The sequence below is a fragment of the Talpa europaea genome, assembly GCF_964194135.1.
Source record: "Talpa europaea genome assembly, chromosome: 7".
Lineage (NCBI taxonomy): Eukaryota > Metazoa > Chordata > Mammalia > Eulipotyphla > Talpidae > Talpa > Talpa europaea.
Genome location: NC_140074.1, coordinates 10,947,298 through 10,959,534, shown reverse-complemented (window position 1 = coordinate 10,959,534; position 12,237 = coordinate 10,947,298). Strand labels below are relative to the sequence as shown.

The following is a 12,237-nucleotide window of genomic DNA, read 5'->3' as shown; positions in this document are numbered from 1 at the left end:
CTTCCCAGACATTTGTTTTTATCTGTCACCAACCACGACCACCCTTTTCTCTGGAAATTAGAGCTGATTGTGTTATTTCAAATACTCCTTCTGCATATGTTGGGTATTTGAGAACACTCACCTTTAATCAAGGCATTTTTTGTATACAGATTTGACCCTCTCTTCCAGTAAGCAGTAAAAATTTTTACCTCATTCCTTAAGCTTAATTCTGTGATGTCTTCACTTTACTCTCAAAATCAAAGGCACATCACTTCAAAATGACGTGGAATCTTGTTTGGATTTTGATATTAAGGTTTTATTTCTACATTTTCTGCCTTTACAGAAGAGAAAAATGGCCTAGAAAACAGAGCTACCTTAGGTAAAAGGAACCTAAGTACTCTTAGAGCCTGTGGTCAGGGCTGGAGAGTGTTGGGTGTTTTTTGGGGGGGGGGTGGCAAACTGTGGAGTAGAGGTGTGTTTGTGTTACTGGTGGATATGGGCTTCAGTTCGTCACAATTGCTTTAAAGACCTACTATTCATAAACCACTGCAGTGATATCATTAACAACTGAGATAGCTTAAGAGTGATTCTTATTATTGTTATAGAGAGTGGTCGTAGCAGAGCTACAGTGTACTAGGTACTACACTATTAATGAATCACACTTAGAATAACCCTCTTGATTGGTTCACTTTTGTTCAATAGCTTTTATGTTGTCTGGAAAAGCTAATCAGAACCATATGGATACCTGATTTTCTACCCGGACCTATTCTTGAAAAGCTTACTTTTCACGTATTTTTACTGCAAATCTTTGAAAAAGCATTTCTCAGTTTTTTTTTAAACATAAAAGTCTCCCTAAAACTTCTGATACAACTTCTGAGAGGGGGTTTTACCAAACTATTTAGAGAAATAGTACCTTTGTGTATCCCCAAGAACCAAGAAGAGACTATAAACCTTTCTTTGTTTCGTAGTATGTTACAAAAAAAGGGACTGGCTGTCATTATTTGTTTTCAGATATAAATATGTATATCATAATTATATGCATTTTCAATCCACTCATTTCTCCCATTTTCTTAGAGTTTCTAATTTCTTACATACATTTCCACCTGCCCAGGATCTATCCAGGCCACCCTTTAAGAATCATTGCTCTAGACTTTGTATTCCTTTTGAAGGTCATTTCCACCAAAACACCAAGTAAAAAATGGACAGTAGAGTTGAGTAGACATTTTTCCAAAGAGGATATACAAATGACCAATATACATGAAAAGATGCTCAGTATCACTAGTCATTAGAGAAATGCGAATCAAAGCCACAGTGAGTTACCATTTCACACCTGTTAGGATGACTAAAAAGACAGGGACACACACCAGAAAACAAGTATTGGTGAGGATGTAGAAAAATTGGAACCCTTGTGGCAATGTAAAATGATGCAGCTGCTGTGAAAAATAATTTTGGCTGTGATTCCTCTAAAAGTTGAACATAGAATTGCCATGTGGTCCAACAATTTTACTCCTAGGTCTACACACCCCGAAGAATTGAAAGCAAGGATTCAAACAGAATAACAGATGCTTGCACACCAACATTCATAGCAGCATCGTTCACAACCGCCCACAGGTGGAAGCAGCCCAAGTGTCCATCAGTGGCTAGATGGATAACAAAGTGTGACAAGTACAGACAATGGAATGTTAGCCATTAAAATAAATTCTGATACATGCCACAACATGGACAACCCTTGTACACATTTTGTTAAGTAAAATGAGGCAGACACAAAAGGGCAAATATTGCATGATTCCACTTATATGAAGTGCATAAAATAGGGAAATTGATAAAGACAGAAGGTAGGATAGAAGTTACCAGGTGCTGGGGCAAGGTGGGAAGTGAGGGATTTTTATGTAATGGGTACAGAGTTTCTGTTTGGGTTGATGAAAAAGTTGTAAAAATAGATGGTTATATAACATTGTGAATGTACTTAATGCTATTGAATTGTACGCTTGAAATGTTAAATTCATGTTATATATTTTTACCACAATTAAAAATAAGCAGTGGTTACCAGGGACTTGGGTGAAGAGAGAAAGGAATGAGAAAGAGGAACACAGCGGGGTTTTAGGGCAGTGAAACCATTCTGAGACTGTAATGGTGGCTACATGGTCAAAACCCGCAACACACGCGGAGTGAACCCTAATATAAACCATGAGCTTTAGTTAATAAAAATGTCTCAGCTGTAACACATGTATCACACTAAATGTACCACACTAAATGTAAGATGTTAGTAACAGGGGAAACTACATGGCCAAGGGTGGGGGAGGGCAATAAATGAGAACTTTCTGTACGTGCTCATTATTTCTACAAACCTACAACTGCCCAAGAGATAAAGCCCATCCATATTGTTAAAATGAGACTATAATGTGAATATTCTTATAGTTTTTTCTTCACACAGTATGCAAACATTATAAAGATCTTCCCCAGAACTCAGCCTCAGCAGGCAGACAGCGAAGGGCAGGGGTGGGCAGGGAGGCCAAAGAACAGAACTGAGGCTGTGGAAGGAAGGTGAGATTCAGAGGATGTGGGACTTTGACCGCAGGGGGTGTTTTACCCAAGGGCTTAGAGGAGAGGGACGAGAATTTGGACTGTGGAGGTTATTTGAGTCCATGTGTCCGAGCATCCCCAGCAGTCTGGGAATTGGAGGAGGACGGGGAATTTGGGCTCAGGGTGTCCTGGTCCCCTCCTGGCAAAAGGCTAGATTGAGCAAGTACAAGGAAATGAAGTCACACACTCACCCCCGTGCCAGCATATTCTGGGACTTCCCTGTTAGGGTGAACAGGTATAAAGGTCAAGCAATTGTGGCAGACAGTTGCCTGAAATTTCTGTGATAGAAATCTCCTGGGACAGGTGGAAGCCGGTGGGGAACCATGGGAAGGAGCTGCTCCACCTAAGCCAGGATGCGTGCACGTTAACCTTGGCTTCCCCCACCTGACGCTGCTGTGACCTTTCTGAGTCACTTTCCCTCTCCTGGTATCCTCCTACAGAGCTCTCTGCCAAACTCCCACCGTGCAGAGAGGATGTGCCTGTCATGAGAACGCCTATGATCTATAGGGATGATTTAGGAAAACACCTGATGGGGCTTGGCTCAGCTGACCCGGCCTTGTGCCTTCTTGCCCTGGACTCATAACTCTTGTGTATCATCTATCTCTGTCTCATATCATCTTCTAGTGCATTTATGAATCTAGATGCCTCTCTGCCTGCCTAAAGTCTGAACCCTTTCCTGAACTCCAGGGTCACGTGCCCGACTCATCCAATCAACATATATACTTGAATGTACAATATCCCTCTCACCACCAATCACACCTCCCACCCTGATCCAGTCATAGTATTTCTCACATCTGTTAATGGCAACTCCATCTTGCCAGTTGTCTCAAGTTTCAAAATGCCTCTAAATGTTTCTAATCTCTCCTGCAGCTACCATTTTTGGAGTAACTTCATAATCTTTTTGCTTCTGCCAAAGCCTAGACCCCCTGCACCCTTATTAGCACTCCTAAGTGATTCTTTAAAAACACAAATCAGAGCATAGCAGACCCTCCACCAGTTCCATCATTCATACAGAGTCCACGTCTTTGCAATGACCCTCCAGGTGTTACCCCATCTGCCCCATTTACTGCTCTGACCTCATCCTCTACTTTCTCCCTTGATCACTCTGCCTCGGGCCCACTGTCCTTGTTCCTTGGATTAGGCCAGGCAGGCTCTATCCTCCAGACATCTGCATCAGCTAGAGTTCTCACTGGAGTGCCCATCTTCAGTTACCCATGTGCTTATTCTCTCATCTTCCTCTAGTCCAGGCTCATGTGATATTTTCTTAATGAGACCTACCCTGAACTCCCTATTTAAAATGGCACCCCAGGGGCCTCCCTGGTGGTGCAGGGGGTTGAGCACCGCTCTATGAGCCAATCCGCAGCCTCTGCACTACGAATTCGATCCTCCCGCTGGCCAGGGAGCTACCCACATGGGGCAGCAGACCTTTCTGGCTCACCCGCTGCTCCCCTCAGCAGTGTACTTCAGTGGATCTGCCTGTTCTGTTCCCCATTCTGTCTCTGATGTATCCTCTCACCCCCCCCCACACCTCTGGCCTGTACCCCATTTCTTGTATGCATAAATAAATCTTTAAAAGAATAAATGGAACCCCAGTTAAGGCTTGACCCAATGTCTTACCCTGATATTTTTGCATCTCTGCGGTCACCTAATATACCACTACATTTTTAACTCGGGCTTCTCTTAGCTCCTTTCCTAGTGGGCCATCAATGTAAGCTCATTGGCGAAAGAATTTTTTTTATCTTTTGTTCACAGTTATGCGCCCAGTACTTACACAAGTGCCTGGCATAGAGTAGGCATTCAATATTGGTTGAAGGAATGAAAATAAATAGGTGAGTGATGCCACTCATCCTCCAGCCTGGCAACTTCTTCCTGACCCCTCATACATTTTAGTATTTTTAAAAACTACCTTTACAGGTGCTTTTCCAGCAACTCACTGTGTTCTGACATGGCACACCCAGTTGTTTGACCCTGGGCCTTTGCTCATGTTGTATTCAGCCTGGGGAGGCCTCTCCATTCCCAGCTCCTTCCTGCCTGACTTCTGTTCTTCCTTTGAAACTCAGTTTACATATCACCCTTTCCAGGGATATTTCCGTGAATACCCTCAAAACTAGGTTAGGTGCCCTGCTGTGTACTTTCATTACCTCCTCTAACCCCCTCTTATCACATTGCTTTCTTGAATTTTTATTTGCCCACTCCTTGATCCTACAATCTCCAAGGGAGGACCTGTGTGTTTTTCATGCTGTATCCCTAGGGTCCGGCACAGTATCTGGCATGTGATAACTATTTGAATACTTGATTATTGAATGCAAGACTCAGCTCAAAGGCATTTTTATCCTGAGACCCTTTTGAGTACATTCTCACCAACTGTTCTTCATTCTAGGAGGCAGCTGGAGGCAATGGGGGTCACACAGGCAACAGGGCTACAGCAGGCCCCCAGATGGGCTGCCCCTTCAAGACCTAATCAGTAACAACAATGCAGAGAGAGATGATGCTATCATTTGCTTTGACATCCTGTCACAGTAGCTATGTGCTTTTGACAACCACAGAGGCACCTCTCAGACTGGAGTAATCGGCACTCCTCAAAAAGCCTTTCCTCTAGATTACAGGCATTTGTAGGCGCTATGAGGAATTGTGCTTGTGGTCCGAAAGGCACTGGGTTCCTGAACCCCACATCTTGTGCTATCATTATGTCCACTTTGCTCCTCTGGGGTCCAAAGGCACCATGGGAAGCAATAATAGAATCATGCCTGACCTTCATCTTCAGTGAGCAGTAAAAGGGAGTCTTCTTCTCTGCTCAGTTGCCTCTCTTCACAGTCCAGGATGTGGCTGGAAGAGTTTAAAATGCTGACCTAGAGCCTCCCTGGCGGCGCAAGGGGTTAAGACACAGCACTATGAAGCTATCAGCAGCCACTGTAGCACGAGTTCAATCCCCGGCCAGGGAGCCTCCCACAAGGCGCAGCAGACATCTCCTGTCTGGCCCACTGCTCCCCTCAGCAGTGTACTTCAGTCAATCTGCCTTTTCTGTTCCCCACTCTGTCTCTGGTGAATCCTCTCATCACTCGCATCTGGCCTGCACTCCAGCTCTTGTATGCATAAATCAATAAATCTGAAAAAAATGCTGACCCATCTGAAATATGGCTTTACACTCCTGTACAACGTGGAAAGTTCTATCTTCCCCTCCTCTCCGCTCTCCTTCACACACACATTGAAAATAAGGAGGCACACACAGGTGGTTCTTTGCTAAGAAGTATGGAGTGTATTTGGAGAGGGTTCTGCCTCACCTGCACTTTAGTGGAAATGATGACAGCCTTTTTTTACCGGATGCAGAGGCTTGGGGACCTTTGAACTCCTTTTTCCTGCACTGGGTATTCTTGTGGAGATCAGTGCTTTCTTTTGAGGTGAGAGCGGAGAAATCCTGGGGTGGATTTCCTGACTGAGTGGTACGAGTCAGGTGAGGCCAGGGCTTGGAGACGCTTTGGGAAAGGCACAGGAGCTGGGAGGTGCTGGAAGGCAGGGTAAGTTGCTGGAGCATCAAAGCAGATCATGCCCCCCTCCTCTGTGGTCTTCTCCGACCTAGTTTCCCTCACTGGGTCTTTGGTGGAGGCCAGTCTCTTCTCAATCTTTTTTGTCATGGATTAGCTGCTGTCTCATCCTTGGAGCCAAGAGTGGGTTCTTTATGCCCTCGCCCTTTACCTCAGTGTTGCAAGTGCTTCATCTTATTTCCCATGGCAGCTTTTGCAGCTTCTGGAAGGATGGAGCTCTAGTAAGTACAGGCTACTTTTACCAGAGCCTTTAGTTCTTAGCCCTAGAAAGTGGGGCCCCTATAAACTGGCCCTGCAAAGTTTGGATTTGAAAAATGTGACCCTTTCAAATGACGGACTTGCAAAATTTGGCCCAGCAAATGATGGTACAAAAGTTGGTCCTACCAGGTCTTGTCCTTTAAGCTCTGGGCACTCCAGATTCACCTTTCTCAGGAATGGTAGTTTGGGTGGGGTCATTTCGCTTGCTCTGTCAGCCTTGCAGATCATTCTTATCTGGTCCTCTTGACCCAAGGAATTCTGGAGGATGCTTTAGGAACTCACAGTGAGGGAGGAACTAGTAGAGGTCCTTACAGGGAGCAGTAAGCAAAGAGGATGAAGAGGGCGGCTCTACAGATCCTCACCATTGCCTACTCACACAAGGGAACCATCTTGGCCAAATAAATTTTACCTGAGAAAGGACCAGGAGATACATTTGGAAAGTCAGAGGCTCTGAGCTTCCTACTGGCCCCTAACCTTGGCCGAGAAGACATTCTGTCTGGTTGGGGAGAGCCTCACTGCATCTCCTCCTCTGCCATTCACTGCAGCTTTGAGTTTCCCTGGGTCCTGTTTTCTCTGCCATAGGAAGTTGTCCTCCTCCTTGCAGAGGCCTAGGGCTCAGGGCTCCAGGGCTCCTCCAGGCTGAGGCTGTTCACCTTGGTCTCCAGCTGAACACAAAGCACCTGAGTGTCTGCCACATCCCCACTGAGTTGTGAGATATTGAAGGCCCATAGGATTGCTCAGAGTTAGCTTGCTCTGGTTCTGTGGCATGACCTTAATCTAACTGCAAGCTCTTCTTTAAGGTGGACTGTTCTGGGGCACATGGGGTGCCTGGTGGGTGGGGGAGTTCCTGGAACATTGTTTTCCCTTAGCTATTTAGATTCATAAAAGATGCCTAGGCACAGATATTCTTTATTATTCTTTGTTACCTGGACTCCTTTGTCCAGGAGACTTATGAGACTTCCCAAATGTATCTCCAGGAATTTTCTTTTAAGGTAAAAATTTAGTTTGCCTGGGCTTCCCTGGTGGTGCAAGGGGTTAAGTCTCAGCACTATGAAGCTATCCACAGCTGCTGCAGCACGAGTTTGATCCCCAGCCACAGAGCTACCCACATGGCACAGCAGACCTCTCCTGTCTTGCCCGCTGCTCCTCTCAGCAGTGTATTTCAGTTACTGCCTGTTCTGTTTCCCACCGTCTCTGACGCATCCTCTCACCCTCTGCACCTCTGCTCTGCACCCCCTGCACCTCTGTCTACACCCCAGCTCTTGTATGCATGAACAAATAAAATCCCCCTCCCCAAAGTAACCTATTTAAAAAAAATTTTAGTTTGGCGAAGATGAGTGTTGGAGTAAGTGGGGGGCAGGAGTCTGGCTCTTAAGAGGCACTGTCTCCATTCCCCTGCACTTCAGTCTGCACTGTCTATACCCAGGGTCATTGGCATCTTGAAAGCCTGGCCCAGGATTTACCATTGCCATTTAGATGAGATTGAGCCAGCAGGCAGGGTCAGGTGCGATCTCTGTGATGGTAGATTGGCTAGTGATTACCAGGGCCCTGCCCTGGGAGAGAGCCACATAATAAAGAGCCAGCAGCCCTGATGGGAAGCCCAAAACTTGTATCCAGTTTCTCAGTGGCTCCCTGAAAAGGCACCCAGGCAGGTGCGGGTCAGAAGAGTCACTGACGGTATCTGGTGAGTCTTGCTGCTATTGGTCAAGCCCTGTGAGTATTTAGGGTAGCGCTTCCTGATCAGTTTAGGGGTTGACTGCTGCCTCCACATCTAGCAATGGTGAATCAACTTGCTGGATCAACCACTTACCTCCCTCTGGAGCAGCCCCAAATTGGAAGGGCCCCTGGGTCTCTGGACAGATTGCAGCATGTCTCGGGGCCTATGTAGCACTGCCCTCTGCATCTACAGCGGTCTCTGGACAGCAGCTGGCAAGCCCCGCTGATGCTGGAGGCGTCTTTGCAGCAGGCACCTCTCCAGGGCTTCGTCACGGTTGGCCAGAGTTGGAAAAAGGACGTTGATATGGGCTAGTTGATAGTCAGATAGAAAAGCCCAAATTCAGGAATATGGAAAGAAGGTGGGGAGACTGATGTGGAGGACAATTTAGACAGTATAAATACTAAGGAGAAGTCACTGAAGAAAAAGAAACCAGGGCTCCCTTTTGTGGAGAGATCTCCAAGGGAGACAAAGGGGTGATGGTGCAGAAAAGAAGAACCTTAGAAAAGCAGCTGTGTTGTGCTGCAGACCACACTGACGCTTCAGTGTCCCGCAGGCAACGGACAGAGGTTACTTAGAAGCTGAAAGGTGTTAAGGGTAGAGCCAGAATCACGATGTTTGGGATTTTCTTGCAGTGGTATTTGCTCTGGATCCACAATGGATCCTTCAAAAACCCAGAAAATTTGGGTGTACTGGCTGGCCTCCCACGAGCCCCAAGGTTTAAGCCCATGTTTTCAACAGAGACCTTCCATGTAGCATTCATGATAAACAAATGGCTGTTCTCCCCTAGACTTGGACACTTGCGTGGGCGGGACGGTAGTGTGATGTAAGCTGTCACAGGAACTTTTCCATGGCATTTGGGAGCCTTTAGGTGGAGAAATGCGTGCATTCATATGCACACATTAAAGATACCTCAGGGACGCAGGAAAAACAGGTGAAGGAATGCATAGCAGTGGTGTGTTTTTTTTTTTAGGTGTGTGAGCTACAGAGAAAAAGGGAATCAGTATTCAAAGGCTGCTAACCTTGTTTCTCCAGAGCACGTGGTGTGTCACTCTTCTTGTCCTGTTGGCTCACAGCAGTCCGAGTCGCCTCCAGACTTGAAGACAGAGCTCCTGTGTCACTAGACACGTTTGGTACTTGAAGTCCCTGCCCTGCTGGGGATGTTAGACCCAGTCATGGATGCTGACTGCACCAGTTGTTGGGGCAGCTGACTGGGTTAAGGATTTCTTGTCTGTTACTTGGGACACCTTGGAGATTGCAGGTAGAAAAGGAAGTTCTTTGGAGTGTGGGGAATCCTGTTTTTTCTCAAGAGACACATTAGCCATGGCCATGCTGTCTAGACAAGGGGAGCCCTGAGGGGGCCCCACTGAACAGGGGCAGGTCAGGCTCCCACCCTCCAGCAGATGCTTGATGTCCAGAGCCACAGCATTGCAGGTGTTGCAGCAGGGATCCGCACACAGGAGCCGCCGCACTCCTCCCTCCCGAGGAAGCCAGTCCTGGCTGGAAGGGAAACACGCCAGCCATTACCGATGGGGTGACGTCTGCATGTCTGCCTGCTTGGGCGCGTGGGCTCTGGAGATTGGCCCTGCCCTGCCCCAGACCTGGGCTCTACACTCCCAGCATGTCTGAGCCACTCTTTTCAGGAAACTTTAGGCAGCACAGGGATGGCTGGTGAGGGACTGGGGCTTGTGGGCGTGGCCGCACGGAGGGAGCTAGGGAGCACAGGGCCCCAGAGCCTGGGGGATGAGTCCTCTGTGGCCCTGCTGACAAGCTGAGCCAGCAGAAGGGATCCAGGCACATGGGGGAGTCAGTGAGTAGCTGATGGGGCATCTCCAGGATGGTCACCAGGTACACCCAGAGCCATGCACGTTTGGGGCTGAGAGGCCACAGCCTGCTGCTCAGTTCCCAACACGAGGGAAATGAGTTCCTGGGGGGAACTCTGCATCCTGTGGCCGGTGGTGTGTCCTCAACACCGCCTGAGAGCCAACCCCATTCTCTGCAGACCTTAAGCAGAGGCTAGAGTGACAGGCTCCTGTCTGAGTGCCGTCCCAGGAAGTGACTTCACTGGCCACAGAACCAGAGCAGGTGATGGCAGCTGATGGGGCCAGAGTCCCGGGGACTGTGCCTGAAAGGGTGTCGCTGTCAAGAGACTATGATGGTGGTGGCTTCCGTCTGCGCTCACTTAACTCCTTCTGTGGGGAGTGCAAACCCATGTAGAGCTGCTTGTTAATTACATGCCAGTCAGATCCTGGATTCCAGGCCTGCTGCGTCCCTGTCCAGAGCAGAATTGCACACTCCCACCTCTGAGACGTCTCATCCCCATGCCCTGGCTGCCTTTGCAAGCTGCGCTCCAGCCTCTGCTGTGTCTCACCTCCTCCCAGCTCTTATCCCTCCCCACCCCTGCCCCAGACTGAGCTGAGAAATCAGCACAGGCCATGTGGGTGCTGGAGGACTGCAAAGAGCCAGGGATCACCTTTTCATGACAGAGAGCAGCTCGCTCGGCTTCTTAGCTTCTTTCCTGGAACACCCCCTAGCTGAGAAACCAGGAGACAGTGTCACTGGAGCAGGTGAGGATCGGGGATGCCCAGAGGCCTTTGCAGGAAGGGGGCTGAAATCCCAGCAGGCACTGTGTGAGGCACATCTGTGCACAGAGGAAGGGGTTTCAAAGCGCTCCCCACCCATCCCATTTGGTGCTCTCAGGGCCACTGCCTGGGGCCCATTTCATCTGAGCAAGACTGAGGTGCAGTGACCTTCACAGGGTCAGGAGAGTAGTAAGTGATGCAGCGAAGGGCTTTTGCCTGCCGTCCTCACCTCTCACCCTTGGGTCAGAATTTTGGAACATTCCCTAGTTCTGACCTCCCACCTGGGAGAATCTTCTGGGAGAATTTGGGAATTGAATCCTTTGGTGGTCAGAGCATCTGGCTCCTGGCAGCTGGGGCCATAGAGGGACAGGATCTGCGGGAACGTGGCCCACACGGAGGGGTTTGGGGAGAGACTGGCACCTTACCTCTTGATGGTATATCATTAGCTCTTTGTTTGACTTTCCGGTGACACTTAAAGACAAAAAAAAAAAAAAAAAGAGGGTTTGAAGCTTGGACACCCTTTTCATGTCTAAAATGAGATACAAACCCATAAATATTTCCCCCCCCTTTTTTTTTGTATTTCTAGTTTATACATTCTCTGCCCCCGCCGACATTCTACCTTTCTTTATTTTCCCATCATTTCATTTTTCTTGGTCTTATTTAGGATTCACTTTGAGTCTCTTTCATACTCTATACCCCCCTCCCCACTTCCCTGAATAAGTTCTGCAGGAGATCAGAATGAGACGGGAGTAATAGTGGAACAGATTAAAGGGTGGGTAGTCAAGTAGCCAAAAAGGCCCTAAATGTCTGCCAAGCAGAAGAATCATCCACGTTTGGAGCTGTTCTGGGATACAGTGAGGAAACTCCTATATAAAAAAAGCTTGGGTTCAGGTTAACAAGAGACAACGAGGGAAAATAATCTCCTTATTTGAGGCTTAATCAGTTTAGTCATAGTCACGATGTTTCCCTACCCGGCAACAGCTTCTGTTATATTCCAATTTAGTTACTTGGCGGCCCTTTGTCACTCGCCAAGTAATGAATGCAATAATGATGACAGAGCCCAGTGCACAAGGGATAGCCAACATTCCACAGAATAAAGGTAGGGCTTAACATAATCTAAACTCCCTAGCCATCCCTCTTCCTAGGCTTTCAAGATCTTGGAACCTAATGCCTCAAAGTTCTAGATCTTGTCATATCTGCCTCACCGAGGGCGGAACCAGGCCACCAGCCTGCATCACAAAGCCCTCCTGTTTCACAAGGTGGGCGCAGGACCTAGCTTTATCTATATGGGTGAGGTTCATGTGATCCAGTGATCAGATGAGGGGTCCGTTTATCTTATGGTTGTAAAGCCTGGATCTAAAGGCACCAAGGCCCTGCTCTCTCTATTCCCTGTACCCGGATGACTCCACTCTCTCCTTTACGAGAACAGTCTACCCTCCATGCTGCTGCCGTACTTCTCAATCTCCCATTAGCCTGACCTCTGGCCCCAGGCAAAACAATCAAATTCAGCACACTTTCCACCTGCTCCAACCAGGCCACCATTTACCAGTTAACCCACTGTCATTAAAACCAATTGCTG

The 12,237-nt window shown here is 47.8% G+C and overlaps 1 protein-coding gene across 1 annotated transcript in view; it reads right to left on the bottom strand.

The window, feature by feature from the left end:
• Nucleotides 1-11,771, bottom strand: part of LOC311173645 (protein SPATA31F1-like) — a gene marked incomplete at both ends in the record, with an annotated part of 28,737 nt that extends 16,966 nt beyond the window's left edge. The window contains one exon of the mRNA XM_084237754.1: nucleotides 11,728-11,771. Within this exon, the coding sequence (XP_084093880.1) occupies nucleotides 11,728-11,771 (44 nt within the window). The remainder of the gene's footprint in view (nucleotides 1-11,727) is intronic.
• Between the last annotated feature and the right edge of the window lie 466 nt (nucleotides 11,772-12,237).